Source organism: Melanotaenia boesemani, chromosome 7, assembly GCF_017639745.1.
Source record: "Melanotaenia boesemani isolate fMelBoe1 chromosome 7, fMelBoe1.pri, whole genome shotgun sequence".
In the NCBI taxonomy this organism is placed as follows: domain Eukaryota; kingdom Metazoa; phylum Chordata; class Actinopteri; order Atheriniformes; family Melanotaeniidae; genus Melanotaenia; species Melanotaenia boesemani.
Genome location: NC_055688.1, coordinates 30217944 through 30232622, shown reverse-complemented (window position 1 = coordinate 30232622; position 14679 = coordinate 30217944). Strand labels below are relative to the sequence as shown.

General features: G+C 38.1%; 1 protein-coding gene across 1 annotated transcript in view; it reads right to left on the bottom strand.

Annotated features, from left to right (window-relative positions):
* tspan17 (tetraspanin 17) overlaps positions 1-12378 on the bottom strand; it is a 29497-nt gene extending 17119 nt beyond the window's left edge. The window contains exon 1 of the mRNA XM_041989782.1: positions 11728-12378. Within this exon, the coding sequence (XP_041845716.1) occupies positions 11728-11814 (87 nt within the window). The 5' untranslated portion in view covers positions 11815-12378. The remainder of the gene's footprint in view (positions 1-11727) is intronic.
* Between the last annotated feature and the right edge of the window lie 2301 nt (positions 12379-14679).

Sequence of the window (14679 nt, the reverse complement as noted above, 5' to 3'; positions counted from 1 at the left end):
AGGTGGGGGATGCTGCTCCGGTTAGTGTCTTTGTGCAGCATTGGTAGCAAATGCAGCACACCGACACACAAAGTTGGCCAATGGAAGTGGGGAACTAGCACAGTAATGACTAATGTTAATCTACGCTGAAAATAGAACAAAGTTTGTGGGAATCGTGTAACAGCTTCCAGTGGGAAATATTGAGAAGATCAGCAAGGAGAGTAAGGCAGTGAAAAACATTTTAAGTGAGACTGGTCTACAAGATTGTCAGAACCTGTTGAAGGATCTAAATGAAAACTGAGAACAACTCAGATGAAGATGAAGCCTTTCAAGAAACAGAGTGGGTTGATATCACAGAAGGATCCAGTAGCCGACAGCGGAAGAAGTGACCTTATAGGTCCCGATCTTTGTGCTACAACTTGTGCAAATACCCTTCTCAAAACATCTACAACCTCTGAAGTCATATCGCTCGTTGCCATGGATATGTTCAGTCATATTGTGCACTTGCACCCTGGTCCCAGTGGCTCTTCATCTCCCACCCCAAGGTTGTCAAAAAGCACATGCTATTCTTCCATGCCAAACTTCCTGTACCAAACTTACATCCACAGAGGAACGTCTCTGCACCCACCCATCGTGGTAACATGAGGTATCAGTGTCAAAAGTGTGGGTTTCCAAGCCCCTCCATCTTTGCCACGAAGAAGCATGTCATTCTCAAGCATCTGGACCATTTGGCAGAGCACTACATTGGTTATCAATTACACCAACAAGTGACTACGTCCATAAAGATCTACTGCTGCAAGGTGTGCAAGGTGAACTCTAGACCAAATGTTGCACCACATGCTAGTGGAACCAGCACACTATTCAGTCAGCACACAAGTGCAGAGTTTGATTTATGAGAACAAAAACTACACAATTAAACCAAAACCCAATGGAAATGGCTTGTTTGTGACATTCCCAAGTATCGCCCCTAAATCATAACAACCTCAGATGTTAAACTGCAATTCTTTGGTCATAAAAGCAATGGCCAACCTACTAGGATTGTAGTTGCTTTACATCAAGTACAAGAAACTACAAAAAGTATTACTTTGATCTGTGCCCCTGGAACTAACCGCTTTTTTGCCCCCTCAAGCATCAGCACTAGTGCACCTTACTAGTGCTGACGCTAAAGGTTTGCTGCAGCCATTCACATACTGTATTTTATTTATCTATTTATTTCAATGACCAAAATAGTAATGTTTCATTTTCCTGTAGAGCTTCAGGAAGTGAAACAATTTGGCCCCTCTTTGTAAATTGTGTGTGTCATTCAACTCTGAAAACACTGACATACTGACTTAATGCATGATCATGAACAGAAGGAAATTTTATTGGCGTACACTTAGAGATGAAAATGAAGTCATTTTCTAAACCATTTCATTTTTTTTCCAAACATCTGTGATGCCAGTTCTGATTTTCTTTTGACAAAAAGAATATTTGATAACACAAAAAACATTTTAAATTTCTATTTTCATGGAAAATTCACTCATTCAAAACACTAAATATGAATGACTTAGATTTTCTCCAAAACTCCCCTGAAGTTCAATAATAATAATGATAATAATAATGGATTAGATTTATATTACACTGCATAGCTGACTGCACTTAAAGCACTTACATCTGAAAACACAAACACACTGATTTAATATGTGTCCATGTATAGAAGGAAATCTTATTGGCTTACACTTGGAGATGAACATGCAGTCATTTACTAAACCATTTTTTTTTTTTCCAACGATCTGTGATGTCAACTCTGATTTTCTTTTGATAAAAGGAATATTCACTTCTCATTCATACTTGGTGATGGTAAGCTACATGTGTAGTCACAATTGCCCTGGGGCAGAGTGACGGGAACTTGCCAGCCAATGGGCAACGGCCTCTCTGCCCATCACCGAACATTCATGCCCCAGCAATGCCGACACTGGAGGCAAGGAGGGGGAAGTTTCTTGCACAAGGACATAACAACAGTTGACTTGGGTAAGTGGGGTTTAAAACAGCAACGTTCTAGTCACTGGAGCCACTGACTTCATCTCATACTTAAAGTTGAACACAGGCAAATACATTTCAGATGAAAAAGTATTAACCAATACCTTCCTTTATGTTCCAGATTATGTGTAATGTTGGATAAAATTTCTGCAAATTATTAATTAGATTTGTAACATTTCAGCATTGACTACTGAAAAAACTAAACAAGACATGGCAGCTACCAAGGAAGATCCCCTTCTCAAAAATGGTTGTCGCATCATCAGTTATTTGGAACTGGTTTGGTTTTACAGCCTAAGACTCGGAACAAGTAAGGACACGCAGCTAAATTTAAAGGTTATTGCTAGCAAAGGTGATAGGACAACCACATTTTTTCAACACCTCAAACAAAGGCATGCTGCACATGGTGGTGGCCCATAAACTTCCACTAAGAGACAACCCACATTAGGGGAATTGTTTTCACCATCTATCTCATATGATGAGAAAGGGACTTGGTGGAAAGTGATCCATGCAGTAGCAATGCATATCTCTAATGACATGGTGCCCATTTATAGTTGGAAAACTTTTCTTTATGTTCCTCACAAAAAAAAGAAAGACAAAGTTTTCATAAAGATTTGTTTGCACTTCAGTATTCCCAATTGTCAAAATGAGTTCAAAAGTATTTTGTAAAAACACTGAAAATGGGAAACTTTCTTCACAAGAGGAACTGTTTTTATGTTTTTATTTTTTGTTTGTTTTTTTTAAGCTAGTTCAACACTACACAGTGTGAGAAGAAGCCTATTCATCAGTATTTGTCAGGAAAATTTAATTACATTTTTTCCCCAAAAATAGCACAACCCTAGCAGGTAGTATTTTTGCGTTTATTTATTTATGTATTTTTGCATTTCTACAGGAAAAAAAAAAACAAAAAAAAACTGGGAAGGGTGCCAGAATGTCTGACCCATCCTACGATTTAGGGACCGCCCACTAGAGTCCCAATCTTATTTAAACAGCCCTGAAGGTTGGAGCAGGAGGAAGAGTAGTCGTCTTTCGACCGGAAGGTAGGCGGATCGATTCCAGGCTTCCACATACTACATGCCGAAGTGTCCTTGGGCAAGACACTTAACCCCACGTTGCCTCCCGATGTGCCTATTGGGGTGTGAATGTGTGTGTGAATGGGTGAATGTGATAAGTAGTGTAAAGGGCTTTTAGTGGTCAAACTGACTGGAAAAGTATATATAAGTACAAGTCCATTTACAATTTTACAATCTGTTGATTGGTTGAAAGAATCGTCACTTCCTGTGCATTTCGGCAATAAGAACAAAGCAAGAAAAGTGCCCTGTTTAAACATACTGTGGGTTTGTTTTTGTTTAAAGCCACATGCCAAGAAGAAGAAACAAGTACTGGATGCCAGCCAATCTCATCCTCTGCTTCTGGGTCACATTCTTCATTATAATTCAAGGAAGGTGTTGCACCGCTCTGAAATCATGATATTTTGTAACTGATGCATCTATTGCTCAAGTACAGTTGGCCCTGCAAATACATCAGAGATTAGGGTTTACTGACATCCTGAGTCAGACCCCTTGCTGGAAATGGGTCATTGTCATAGTCATAGTAAGCTTTGTAAATAAATGACCTTAAATAATTGGCCAGAGGGGAAAAACCCTCTTTGAATGGTGCATATGCTGTTCCAAAGCCTACATACACTGTATATATATTCATCAACATCAAAGGTGTTTTACAGATGTCTAAGTTTAATACGAACTGCTGCCCTCTCACTCCATCTCATATCAGAAGTAACAGAGTTGGGCAACTAGATTGTCTAAAGAAAAACTAAAATTACATCTGGAAATCTCTGTATTGCACTATCCATATCTGTTATGTAACAATCTGACTTTTTGGCAGCAATGTGTGACAGCTGCTGCGTTCCAATTCAAGGCCTGGTTTCCAAGGATGAAGCTTACAAACACCTGATGAACTGAACATCCACATTCTTTCCAAATGCAGCAATCCAGGGTCACAGAGACTAAGTGGAGGTTGCAGCTAGAAGGCCTTTAATGCTGACAATACCAGCAGGTTATCATGAGGAAATGTGGAAACATGAATTTTAATACTGAGTTAAGTGCCAGAATCAAAATGCTAAAATTAGAAAAATGTGCGTCTGCTCTCTAGGCGAGGCATTTAATGCTCTGTCTGCGTCAGTTCCTCTAATCTTGCCTTTTAATTTCTCTCACCAGATTAAGAGTTATATCAAGTACAGCCACATTAATATACTGTTTTTAGAGATAATAAATCCTAGTTCACAAAAGCCCACCATTATTTCACACAAGCTCCTCCACTCCAACTCCAACTACTCTGTCTTCGAAAAGGAAATCAGTAAGAGTTAATTAAACTGTAATGACCAGTTCCCAGCACACTAGATTGCCGATATTTCCTTAACTACAATAAATATCTACCACTGCTACACTTGGTAAAGCATTACAGACTGTTATAATTAGCCAAACACAGTAAGAAATAATGTAGTAACATGACTTGTATTTAGATCTGCCTTCAGCCAACAGGTGGTTTAGTATTGACACATACCCATTGTTTTTTTCCTATCCTCCCAACAGCCCATCTTCTCATCTGATAATTTTCAAATACAGCAGAAAAAAAGAAAAATGCCTTGTCACTCTGGTGCTTTTAAAACGAATAGTCAGACAGACACCAAATTGGTATTTTCGTTACATGAAAATTTGTTATTTCTGGTCAAGAGCACTTCAGTACAGGTCAAGCTATATTTTTCTCTGCGACAGCTTTATACAATCCTGAAGGCACCACTGAATGACAAGTGGAAGTATCCTCGCCTGGTAGCTGCCAGTCATTCTGGCCCACTTTTTTTTATTATAGATTAGCTGTCAATCAGTGATCAATCACATTAAATGTACTGATAAAGTACACTTCACTTTGTTTAGTTTAAAAAAACACACACACACAGGGGCATGGCCAACAATTACATTATAATTTCAATAAATTGTTCAGATTCAGTTGCTGCTTTTTAATCCCATCTCTGCTTCAAACTTCCCTCATGGCACAATAACGTGAATTTGACTGAATGGGCCCATTGAAACTAATCTAGGCCTGCCTTTGTACAGTGCTTTCATTACTTCCTTTTTATCTAACTTTTCCCACAGCGTAATGTGGGCTACTTGGGTCAGATTCAGGTCAGTCTGTGAAAGTGAAGCACCTGAACTCTTTTAATGCCATTTTTATAGGTTCTCATGAGATCTTTTTTACAGAGCAGTAAAAAGCAAAAACAGGTACAAAGTGATCATTTAAAGGGTTACTTTCATCTTTTTCTTTAAGGTCCCAACAATAAAGCGATGAAATATAATAAAGAAAAGCACAAAACTGTGTCCTTGTTTGTTCTGGCTTATGTTTGACCTTCACTGCTTCCGATAAAAAAAAAAATACTGCTTTAGAAAGTAATTAGCTTCAGGATTATATTAATTCTTCAAATCCATGTGCTGTCATCACTCTACTTTTGTATTTTATCACTGAGCAATTAAAGGTGTGGAATTACATGACTGCAGCTGAAAATCGGGTTTGTTTTTGTTTTTTCTCTCTCTCTCCAGCAGGTACAGAAAGATATGCATCTTACTCTCCATGTGGACAGAGATTATCAACACTTCAGAAGATGCATCCCTAAGCCAGTTGATCTCATTAACCTCCACTAATCAAGCTCCATTCTACCTGGACATGCACACATACAAATACAGACAGCATGAACTTGCTCAAAGGAAAATCTAACGTGTCCATCTCTGTAAACACATTCTTTCTTGATGATATCAACAGAAATGCCAAAACGATTACCAAATCGTAAAGCTTGTCTGACTACATGACAAAGGAAACACATATTTTCGGTTCAGATTAATATCCGCCTGGTATGAAATCAATGTCTTACTGTACTACACCACATCGCCACAGCAGGAGTTCAAAGTCAGATTAAGGTACATAACTAAATGGACTACAAAGGGCTTCACAGTCAAGACTGGGGCTTTAATTGAGAGACAAGTATGTCTAGTTAAAAATAATTATTGTGCATTGCTGTGAGGCTGAGATATTTAAATAAGGACAGAAGTTTGAGAAAAGACTTGCCTAAAACGTGGACTTTGCCTCGGTTGACATTTGATTCCATTTCCTGCTCAAAAACGATTAAAAAACAGCTCTAATTGCATCTGACTGAAAACTGCTTTGATTACTGTAAAGAGTCATTTTCCTGCCTATAATTTACCCTTGGGATGTGTGTACATCAACGTATGAAAATACTCTACTTCTTTCTGACATTTCACAGTTTTTAAATACTGAATTTGACTTTACACTTCTGGTTCAAAGGCCAAATAAAGGGAACTCATTAGCTGCTGCAAGAGATTTTCCAGACATTTGCCATGAAACACTAGCTGCACTTACATGGAGCACTTTTGATCAGATCGAATGTCCATTCGGAATAAAAATGCATCATTTAAACATCTCCTCTTATCCAACTGGCCTCGAACGGAATGAATTTTCAATTCAACCAAGAGGGGTGGTTTAAAATTTTTGTGATGGGATCAGCAGGAAAAAATGCACATGTATAAACTCATTCTGTGCTGTATGTTGTTTCAATGCATGTTTGAACCAGGTGGGGGTTGGGTGGTGCAATAAGTTTCAGGGAAGGGTTGAAAAATGGTGACAGCAGAACAGAACAGGACTGTGGCAGATACAACATTTTTGTTAAAAACGCTGCAAGAGTTAAAGACTACTGAGCATGTCCACACAGGTTGTACAAAGAAATATTTGATCAAATTTTATAAAATATTATTTGTCATCTTCTTCTGAGTCAGTAGACATTGCACATGTCAAAAAGTGTTAGAATCTTATTAAATTTTTCATTATGTAAACACATATCTGATCAGCTCACTTTATCTAGCGTTCATGTTAACATGTCAGCTGAAATCTCCAATCAGATTGATTTCAGTTGGATAGAACTTTTTTCTATGCAGACACAGTTAAAGGCTGAATAATTGGGATTTTTTTCCTTAATAATAAGGAAATAAGAATAATTTAAAATGTTCTTATTTGCTGTGAGGGATAAAAGGAAGCTTTCTTATAAACAATCTGTCTCCTACATCAACAATGTCCTTGTCAAGTTTTTCTCCTTCAAAATAAGAGTTCTGTGGCAGAATAACTTCAGTGCACCGTGTCACTCTTTACAACTTCCTGGTTCCTTAACCAATCATATGCGACTCCCCACAGCGTTTGGTATTTTATGTCGGCAAAAGAGCAGCAGCGTGCAGGTATGGAAGCTAGTAAAAGAAGCGGACCAGAAATAGTTTCAGAAAAACCTAAAAAGTCTCGGCATCCTGCTAAAAAAGCAAACGACCAAAAACAGAATAAAACGAGGATCAATATTGGAGAATCTTTTGCAAGGTGGAGAAGTCTGAGCTGGCAAAGTTTCTCCTCGACAGGTAAGCACCGGAAATTTGCTTAAATCAACCCAAAGGTTTATCTTGATTTATAAAGAGTTTAGTCAAATTTATTTCTTGGCACTCATCAAATTAATTTGTGTGATTGTATGAATGTATTAGTGGAGTAAATTGGTGGCCTGTTAGTTTACAACAACAAATGTAATGATTTTTGGGCCGAGTGAATACTGTGTTTGTCCTTATAAACTTATGAAATTACTATCAAATTAATTTATTAAGTGAGACTAGGGGAAAACTGCTGCTGTGCGGCATTTGTTAATGCAGCCTTTGTTTACACTTTATTTTATGCTAACGTAAATTAGCGCATGTAATTAGCGCTAGCATTGCAAAGCATAGCAACTTACTGTGTGTGTGAATCATCTTCGCTCCTCATCATGATGTTTGCTATCGCTATGTTCTCCGTCCTTCATAGACTGTGTAAAAGAACCGTCCTCTCACAAACCGGCAACCTACGTGAAACTCTCCGAGGGGAAAGAGGGGAGGGGGGAAGAACGCTCTCTGTGTTTTTCTCTTTCGACTGCAGTTCTGATTTGAAACACTAGGCGTCAATGCTACTTATTTTGCCTTTAATGTTAGGAGATCGTAGCCTCCGGCAGATCAAATATCAAACACAAATTGGGCAGAGTGAAGATTTCTCAATGACAATAAGTAGATTATCACCTGTACTTACAGCTGTCCATTTTATATTGAATCACTAAAGACACATTAATACCAGGAGTTCTAAATTAGTTCTAAATGTGTCTTGAATAATGTGTTTACAAATGACTGCATTCACATTTTCCTTAAGAGCTTTTCACTTGTGATGTGATCATTCAATGTGCACTTCAGTGCCAAATGTGAACAGACAAATCAGAGCTGTAGCTGGCTAATAACACTCCGCATCCAACCAATTCAGAAACTTGGTTACAGCTTAACAAGTGCTTAATTACAGCATGCAGGGCTTCCACACATTTCAGCAGCTGAGGCGGAAAATGTGATTAATTAAATGGATGCGTGGAATGTGTCTATTCTGGGGGCGAGAAAAGGTGTGTTGTTCTTGGGCAAGAATGTCTGTCTGTCAACAACAGGCTCAGAAACTGGAAGATTTTATACTGAAAAGAAGCACTTGCACCACTGCATTTATTTCACAGTATTTATGGCCTTACAAGCATTTTGTCTCAATTTAGGCACCATTGTCAAGCCTGACAAGATCAGTATGGAAAGAGAAATGGACTGATTTGAGAAGAATAAACCCTATCTCTCTCCATTTCAGCAATCCACTAGCTTGTCTGTCAAATCCAGTTCTCTTGCACACATACAAGTGGAGGAAATCTTCATGTTGTTGCAAACGGAAACAGCCAGCGAGCTGAAACTTGTTTTATAGCTTCATTCTAAGCACACACACAGTACTGTTAGCTTGGCTTAAGTTTCATATTGGTTGAAAAGGAACAATATGAGTCAGACACAACACTACAATGCTATGAGTCAACATTTCCTGGACGGTTTCTCAGTCCAACCGTTGCAAAACACTATCCTTGTTAGAAAATTTTGAAGAGATATTTGAGCCTCTGTATTTTTAAAACTCTGGCTCATCCTATATCTGTCAGTAATTATGCCAGTTTTACACAATAACAGATAACTGGTGTAATTACACATTTTGTAGGCGAGGAGGAATGAGAAGGTGGTGACAAATAGAAGAGATAAGAAGGGAACATGTGTACCCTGTATATTTGGATAACCTATTAGAGAATGTGAATTTGATGTCACACTTTGTGTGCATGCAGTACCACCATACAACCAGGCTATTTTCATTCTTGTTTATATTCATGTCTATATTTTTTATATATGCTGCATTTCTGAAATAATGACAATAGAGATGTTATTTTTTGGGTAATTGGGTTTGTTTATGCACCATATTTTAAGAATCCTGCAAACACGCATGCTGTCTTTGGGATCATGTAGCTTCAGCCACCTGAATATCAGGCAAAAAATATGTTTTTTAAACCCTCCCACAGAGGTGAAACACTCATGTTATCCTGAGAATTGCATGCATTTCATGAAGATGCAGCTAAACAAGCAGAATCTACCCATCATTGTAGTCATTTCTGAGTTGTAATCCAGCTCAAAACAGCTCCAATAATCTTTGAGGGTTAAATGGATGTCAACACGTTATCTGAGATCTGAACTTTAAGAATCATTTAGAGTGACTCCACACAGTTAAACAGTATTTATTCACCTCATAATGGCATTTCAAAAGCGGGACTGTGTTTTGTGTCACAGTGTTACAGCCATTAATGGAAAATTAGTCCATGCCAGCTGCGATGGCCTGGTGACCTGTCCAGGGTGTACCCTGCCTCTCACCTGCCTATTGCTGGGATAGACTCCACCTTCCCTGTGACCCTGAATTGGACACATGATGTTTAAATGACTGTCACACTAGAGTGACGGCAGGAATTAAGACTGTTGTGAATGGATTTGTAAAACCGTGAACGCTGCAGATTTGAAACCTGGAGTAGGCACACTGTAACATAAAAAATTTATTTAATTAATTTAACTTTGCGATTTGCTAATTGCAACGTATAAATAGAAATTTTAATTAAAAAAATATCAATTGTTAAGACATAAAGAATAGTCTCTAATATAGTCTATTTTAATCAGTATAATGGTTCTCTTCAGTTTACAGTTTGTTTTCGTTTTACGAACCGTGTCACACACAAGTAACTGGATATCTTCACACAGGCTGTTCTGAACGTGCACCATAACAGATTAATTAAAGAAATAATAAATAATAAAAGAAACACCTATATATTAGCACATCATACACACTGCAACTGCAAAACTGTGCATGAACTTCCTTGGATTTGAAACTTTTAAACAGAAGCACAGGAATCTGAAACGCAGCTTGCAATGAGAAAGAATCTAAGAGAAGATAGCACGTGAGGGTCAGTAATCCAGTCCTGCCTATGGATCGAAGTTGTCTATCATTGTCTATGGTGTTAAAATTCAGTTTGTTTTGTTTTATTGTTTTTTTTGTTTTGTTTTGTTTTTTTTTTTGTTTTTTTATCCTTCCTATTTCCATCTTTTCACTCTCTACCAAATAACAATCTGACAAACTTCGTCCAAACCAAACCAAAGCTAGGTAGCAGGTGCAAACAACAGTGGAGTCATCCTCCCAACATGGTACTCCCTTCTCAACACTCAAACCTTCATGATGTACCGTCACATTCTCTATAGAACAAATCCATGATAGAAGAAACGCACCCACAACCCCCCTAACGTCAGTCTTTGTTCTCACCATCTCCCTGCGTGTATTTGTGGGTCTGCGAGCATAAAGAAACAATGCTGTCCTGCAAAGCGTGAGCCCTATAGACATAGCGTGTGTGAAAGAGATGCTTGAGAAGAGAGGGTTGGGCAGTAATTCAGGCCGTGTGGCCTTTTCCTTCCAACTGTGTGTGGGAAGACCCTCTGGGGCAGACAGACACGCCATTCCTTCACTCACAGACATTATACTACACCAGCAGCACAGGGGCTGTGCAGGCGGGTCTGAAGGGAGGGGTGATGGAGACTGAACAGAGAAACTTTTCAGTGTAAAGAGAGAAAGATGAAGAGGGGGGCATTGAGGGTTCATTTACCACTGGCCTAACAATACAGATGACAATCACCATTTCTCACAATGACCTCAACAGTACTAACACTTACACAATAACAGAGAAGGAGGTGATGAAAATTAAACAATTACTAGTCATTTTACTTTTTTTTTTTTTTTTAACCTACCATTACAGCCAAAAATTTATTTAGGAAGTCTCCTAACAGGAAAACTTGCAAAATTTGACCAACAGAGAAAAATACTAAAGAGTTGAGCAGTTCTGAGAGACATTAAAAGTTATCATTTAATCCAAATATGAGTTTCAACTTGTGTGCTCCAACCAAAACTTTGTTACATCACATGACAAACGTCCTACATTTAGTTATAATAAATCCCTCATCCAGATCTGGGTAGCCAGCTAATCCGTTATGCAAGATGCTACTTATAAACAACTAAATTAGAACTGGATTGAACTGGGACATCTAGATATATTTTTGTTTTTTATTTCGTAAGAAGCAACTAATTCATAAACAAAATTAAAGTTAAACTTAAATTAGCCAATACCAACTGAGTAGACGTTTAGCCAACTTTTACTACTTTATTTAATTATATCTTAGCCACCTCAATAGTTTTTTTCTCTATTTAAAGCGAAAGACAAACGCTAAAAAGAATAAATTTACTTACCCAGAATATAATATTGAATCCAAATAAGAAGTATTTCACGCAGCAGCTGACTTCGGCTCCTTTTAAATGCTGGTGTTTTCTACTCATTCTTCCAAGGATAGTGGTTGTTTTCTGGCAAGCTATGGAACTACTACTACTGATACTTGGGAAGCTTATCTAAACCTAAACTTCTCGAACTACTGCAATCGATGTTTGTTATCTCCATTGGCTAAACAACCCCTGGTTTAGTCACCGGGCGGCTCGTAACTGGTCAAATCAAACATTAAGTGACTAGTAATCGTTTCCTCGCCTTAAACATTAGCTCGCTAGGCCAGCTAGCTCGCAACTTCTATAGTTAGCATTAGCGGCTAACAACAACAAATCCGGGGACACTTCACTAAGGCACGGACATCCATCTGAGGTTCTGCCGTTATTGACGCTGGCAGACGTTAGTTTCGCTACGACCCCCGGCAGAGCGCGCGAGTTAGAGTCGGTGGTGCTTTTAGCTCAACATCCCCGATAGTATATCTGTTTCTGCCTCGCTGCTAAGAGTCTTCATCCCTGTTGTTTTGTGCTGTAAAACAAGCCCCCGCTGTCAAACGACAAAATCACCGCGCTGGCATTCGCCCTCTTCACCTCAAGAGCGGCCTCTTGTGTCCCAGAGAAGGTTTTTACTCGTTTAAACGAGTTAACGGCAGTTATGACTTGTTCTAACTTATCTAACTTTTCTCCGTCTTCCAGCACAGAAGTGATGCGTGACGTACTTCAGACAAACTGATTTCAGATGCATCAAAAATAAAAAAAATACAAGAACTGTGACTTTTTAAATTAGCCTCCTTAATTTAAAGACACTGAAGTTACCCTGCTATTAAATCAGCCAAATTAAAGAGACGTGATTGATTATTATTATTTAAAGGCTCATGAGGTTTTACTTCAGGTCCGAGCTTTGACAGCTTTGCAAACAATTAACTCCTGCATAAGATGTCATAAATAAGGAGTTTAGTCTCTACATTGTTCAATTTTTATGACACAATAATTATCGACTTACGATTAAGACAATGGCAGGGGCGAGTCAAGAATGTTTTTAATTGGGGGGCCCATCAAAAGTGTGGGGTTCTAGATTTAAGAAAACAATGCACTTGTTTTTACAACACAAAACTAAAGCAAAACTTGTAAAAGCAAACAGCTAATGAATGATGCATTATTGGCTGTTTAACTTTGCACAGTCATCACATCTGGTGATTTTATGACTTGTTCATCCTTATCATAAAATGTAAATGCTTTGTACAAAATATTATACATGTACAGTTGTCAAGATAATGCTGTGAATGCAGCAGTATAGTCAAGAATGTGGTAGTATTGATGTGAAACAAGGAAGTACGTTACATGCTGCATTCTCTTGCACTTAGACATCTGAGGTTGTTTTAAATATGTCTTAAAATTTCATTTGGTACCTGAGGGGGGGCAGTCAGTTTTAAGGGTGGCCCATGCCCCCTCAGGCAACCACTGTGGCTCCACCCTTGCTACTACACTTTTTTTCTTCTTCTTCTTTTGAGTTTTTGTTTAGCTTTACTTTCCATCATGATGATGGGATCATTTCACAGAAAAGAAAAGAGTGAGCAGTATAGAATATTTTAAAGACTCTAAAGCAGGGATCTCCAACTCCATTCCATGTGAGCTACTGTCCTGCAGGTTTTAGATGTCTCCTACTACAACACACCTCTGCACAAGCCTGTTAATGACCCAGTGATTTGAGTCAGGTGTGTTGCATCAGGGAAAAATCCAAAACCTGCAGGACAGTAGCTCACAAGGACTGGAGTTGGAGATCCTTGCTCTAAAGTTATGTGACAAAATGCACGTGAAGTCTGTTCCAACAGTGTTACCCAATTTGAACTTCTGTCTGAAGTCCTACAGATGGCAGTCTATGAGCCTGTGATGAATGTAGTTTTCGTTTCCGTCTCACCTCAGCTGCTGCTGTTTGGGATATGCCACCCACAAATATGTCGTACTGACAGTTAACACATAACAAGACTGTAAACCAAAGAAACAAGTCTACAAATGTGGTGGGTGGTATTACAAAAGTCATTACTATGGACAATTAGCTTGTTGTTAATTAGTTGCCTTATTTATTGGTAAGCAACATGTAAGCACATGTTAACTATTGCAGTTTCTGTTTGGTGTTAGATACTTCTCAGCATGCATTAAAGTTAACACTGGTTGGTATTTTGCTATCATTCTCTTTTTTAGATCAAGTAGATGAAAAAGATATTAAACTGTTTTGTCATGAGTGAAAAAATGGAGCTATTGGTATTTAACACTTTGTTGAACCATTTCTAATTTTGACAATTTAAATCATTCATTTCACAAAAGAAAATTCTTCATTTCTCATCTCACAGAGCAGCTGTCAGATCAGCTGTTACATGAATGTCATATGCACTGATTGCAATTTACTTTCTTCTTTTAAATAAAATATTTTCATGCCATAAATGTATTTAATCTTTTGATTAAACATAAATTAATATCCTCCAGGAGCAATAACTTCATATTAGTTTTCCCAGATTGTGAGTTCTTAAAGTGACTTCAAGGGTCAGATGAAACCTTCTTTAGGTGGCCCTGTACAGGCCCATAACTCCACCTGCTCTATAGTTTACGGGCTTGTACAGAACTGAATCTTTTTAGGAGATCCATTTAATCTAAACCAGGTGTGCTGAAGCAAGGAAACATCTAAAATCTGCAGGACAGCAGGCCACAAGGACCTGAGTTGACATCTCTGACCTTCATTATTAATAGAGCTGGAAAAATACTAACAAAAAGATAAATATATAAATATAATTAAAAAAAAAGCAAGACATGTCTCCAAGAATTGCTAACCTTACTTTTATTCCCAGTTATAGCAGGATTTTGAAGAGCTGGTGTTATGAAGGAACATAATAAAATGGTAGACAAATAAAATTGTAATAAGTCAACTGTTGT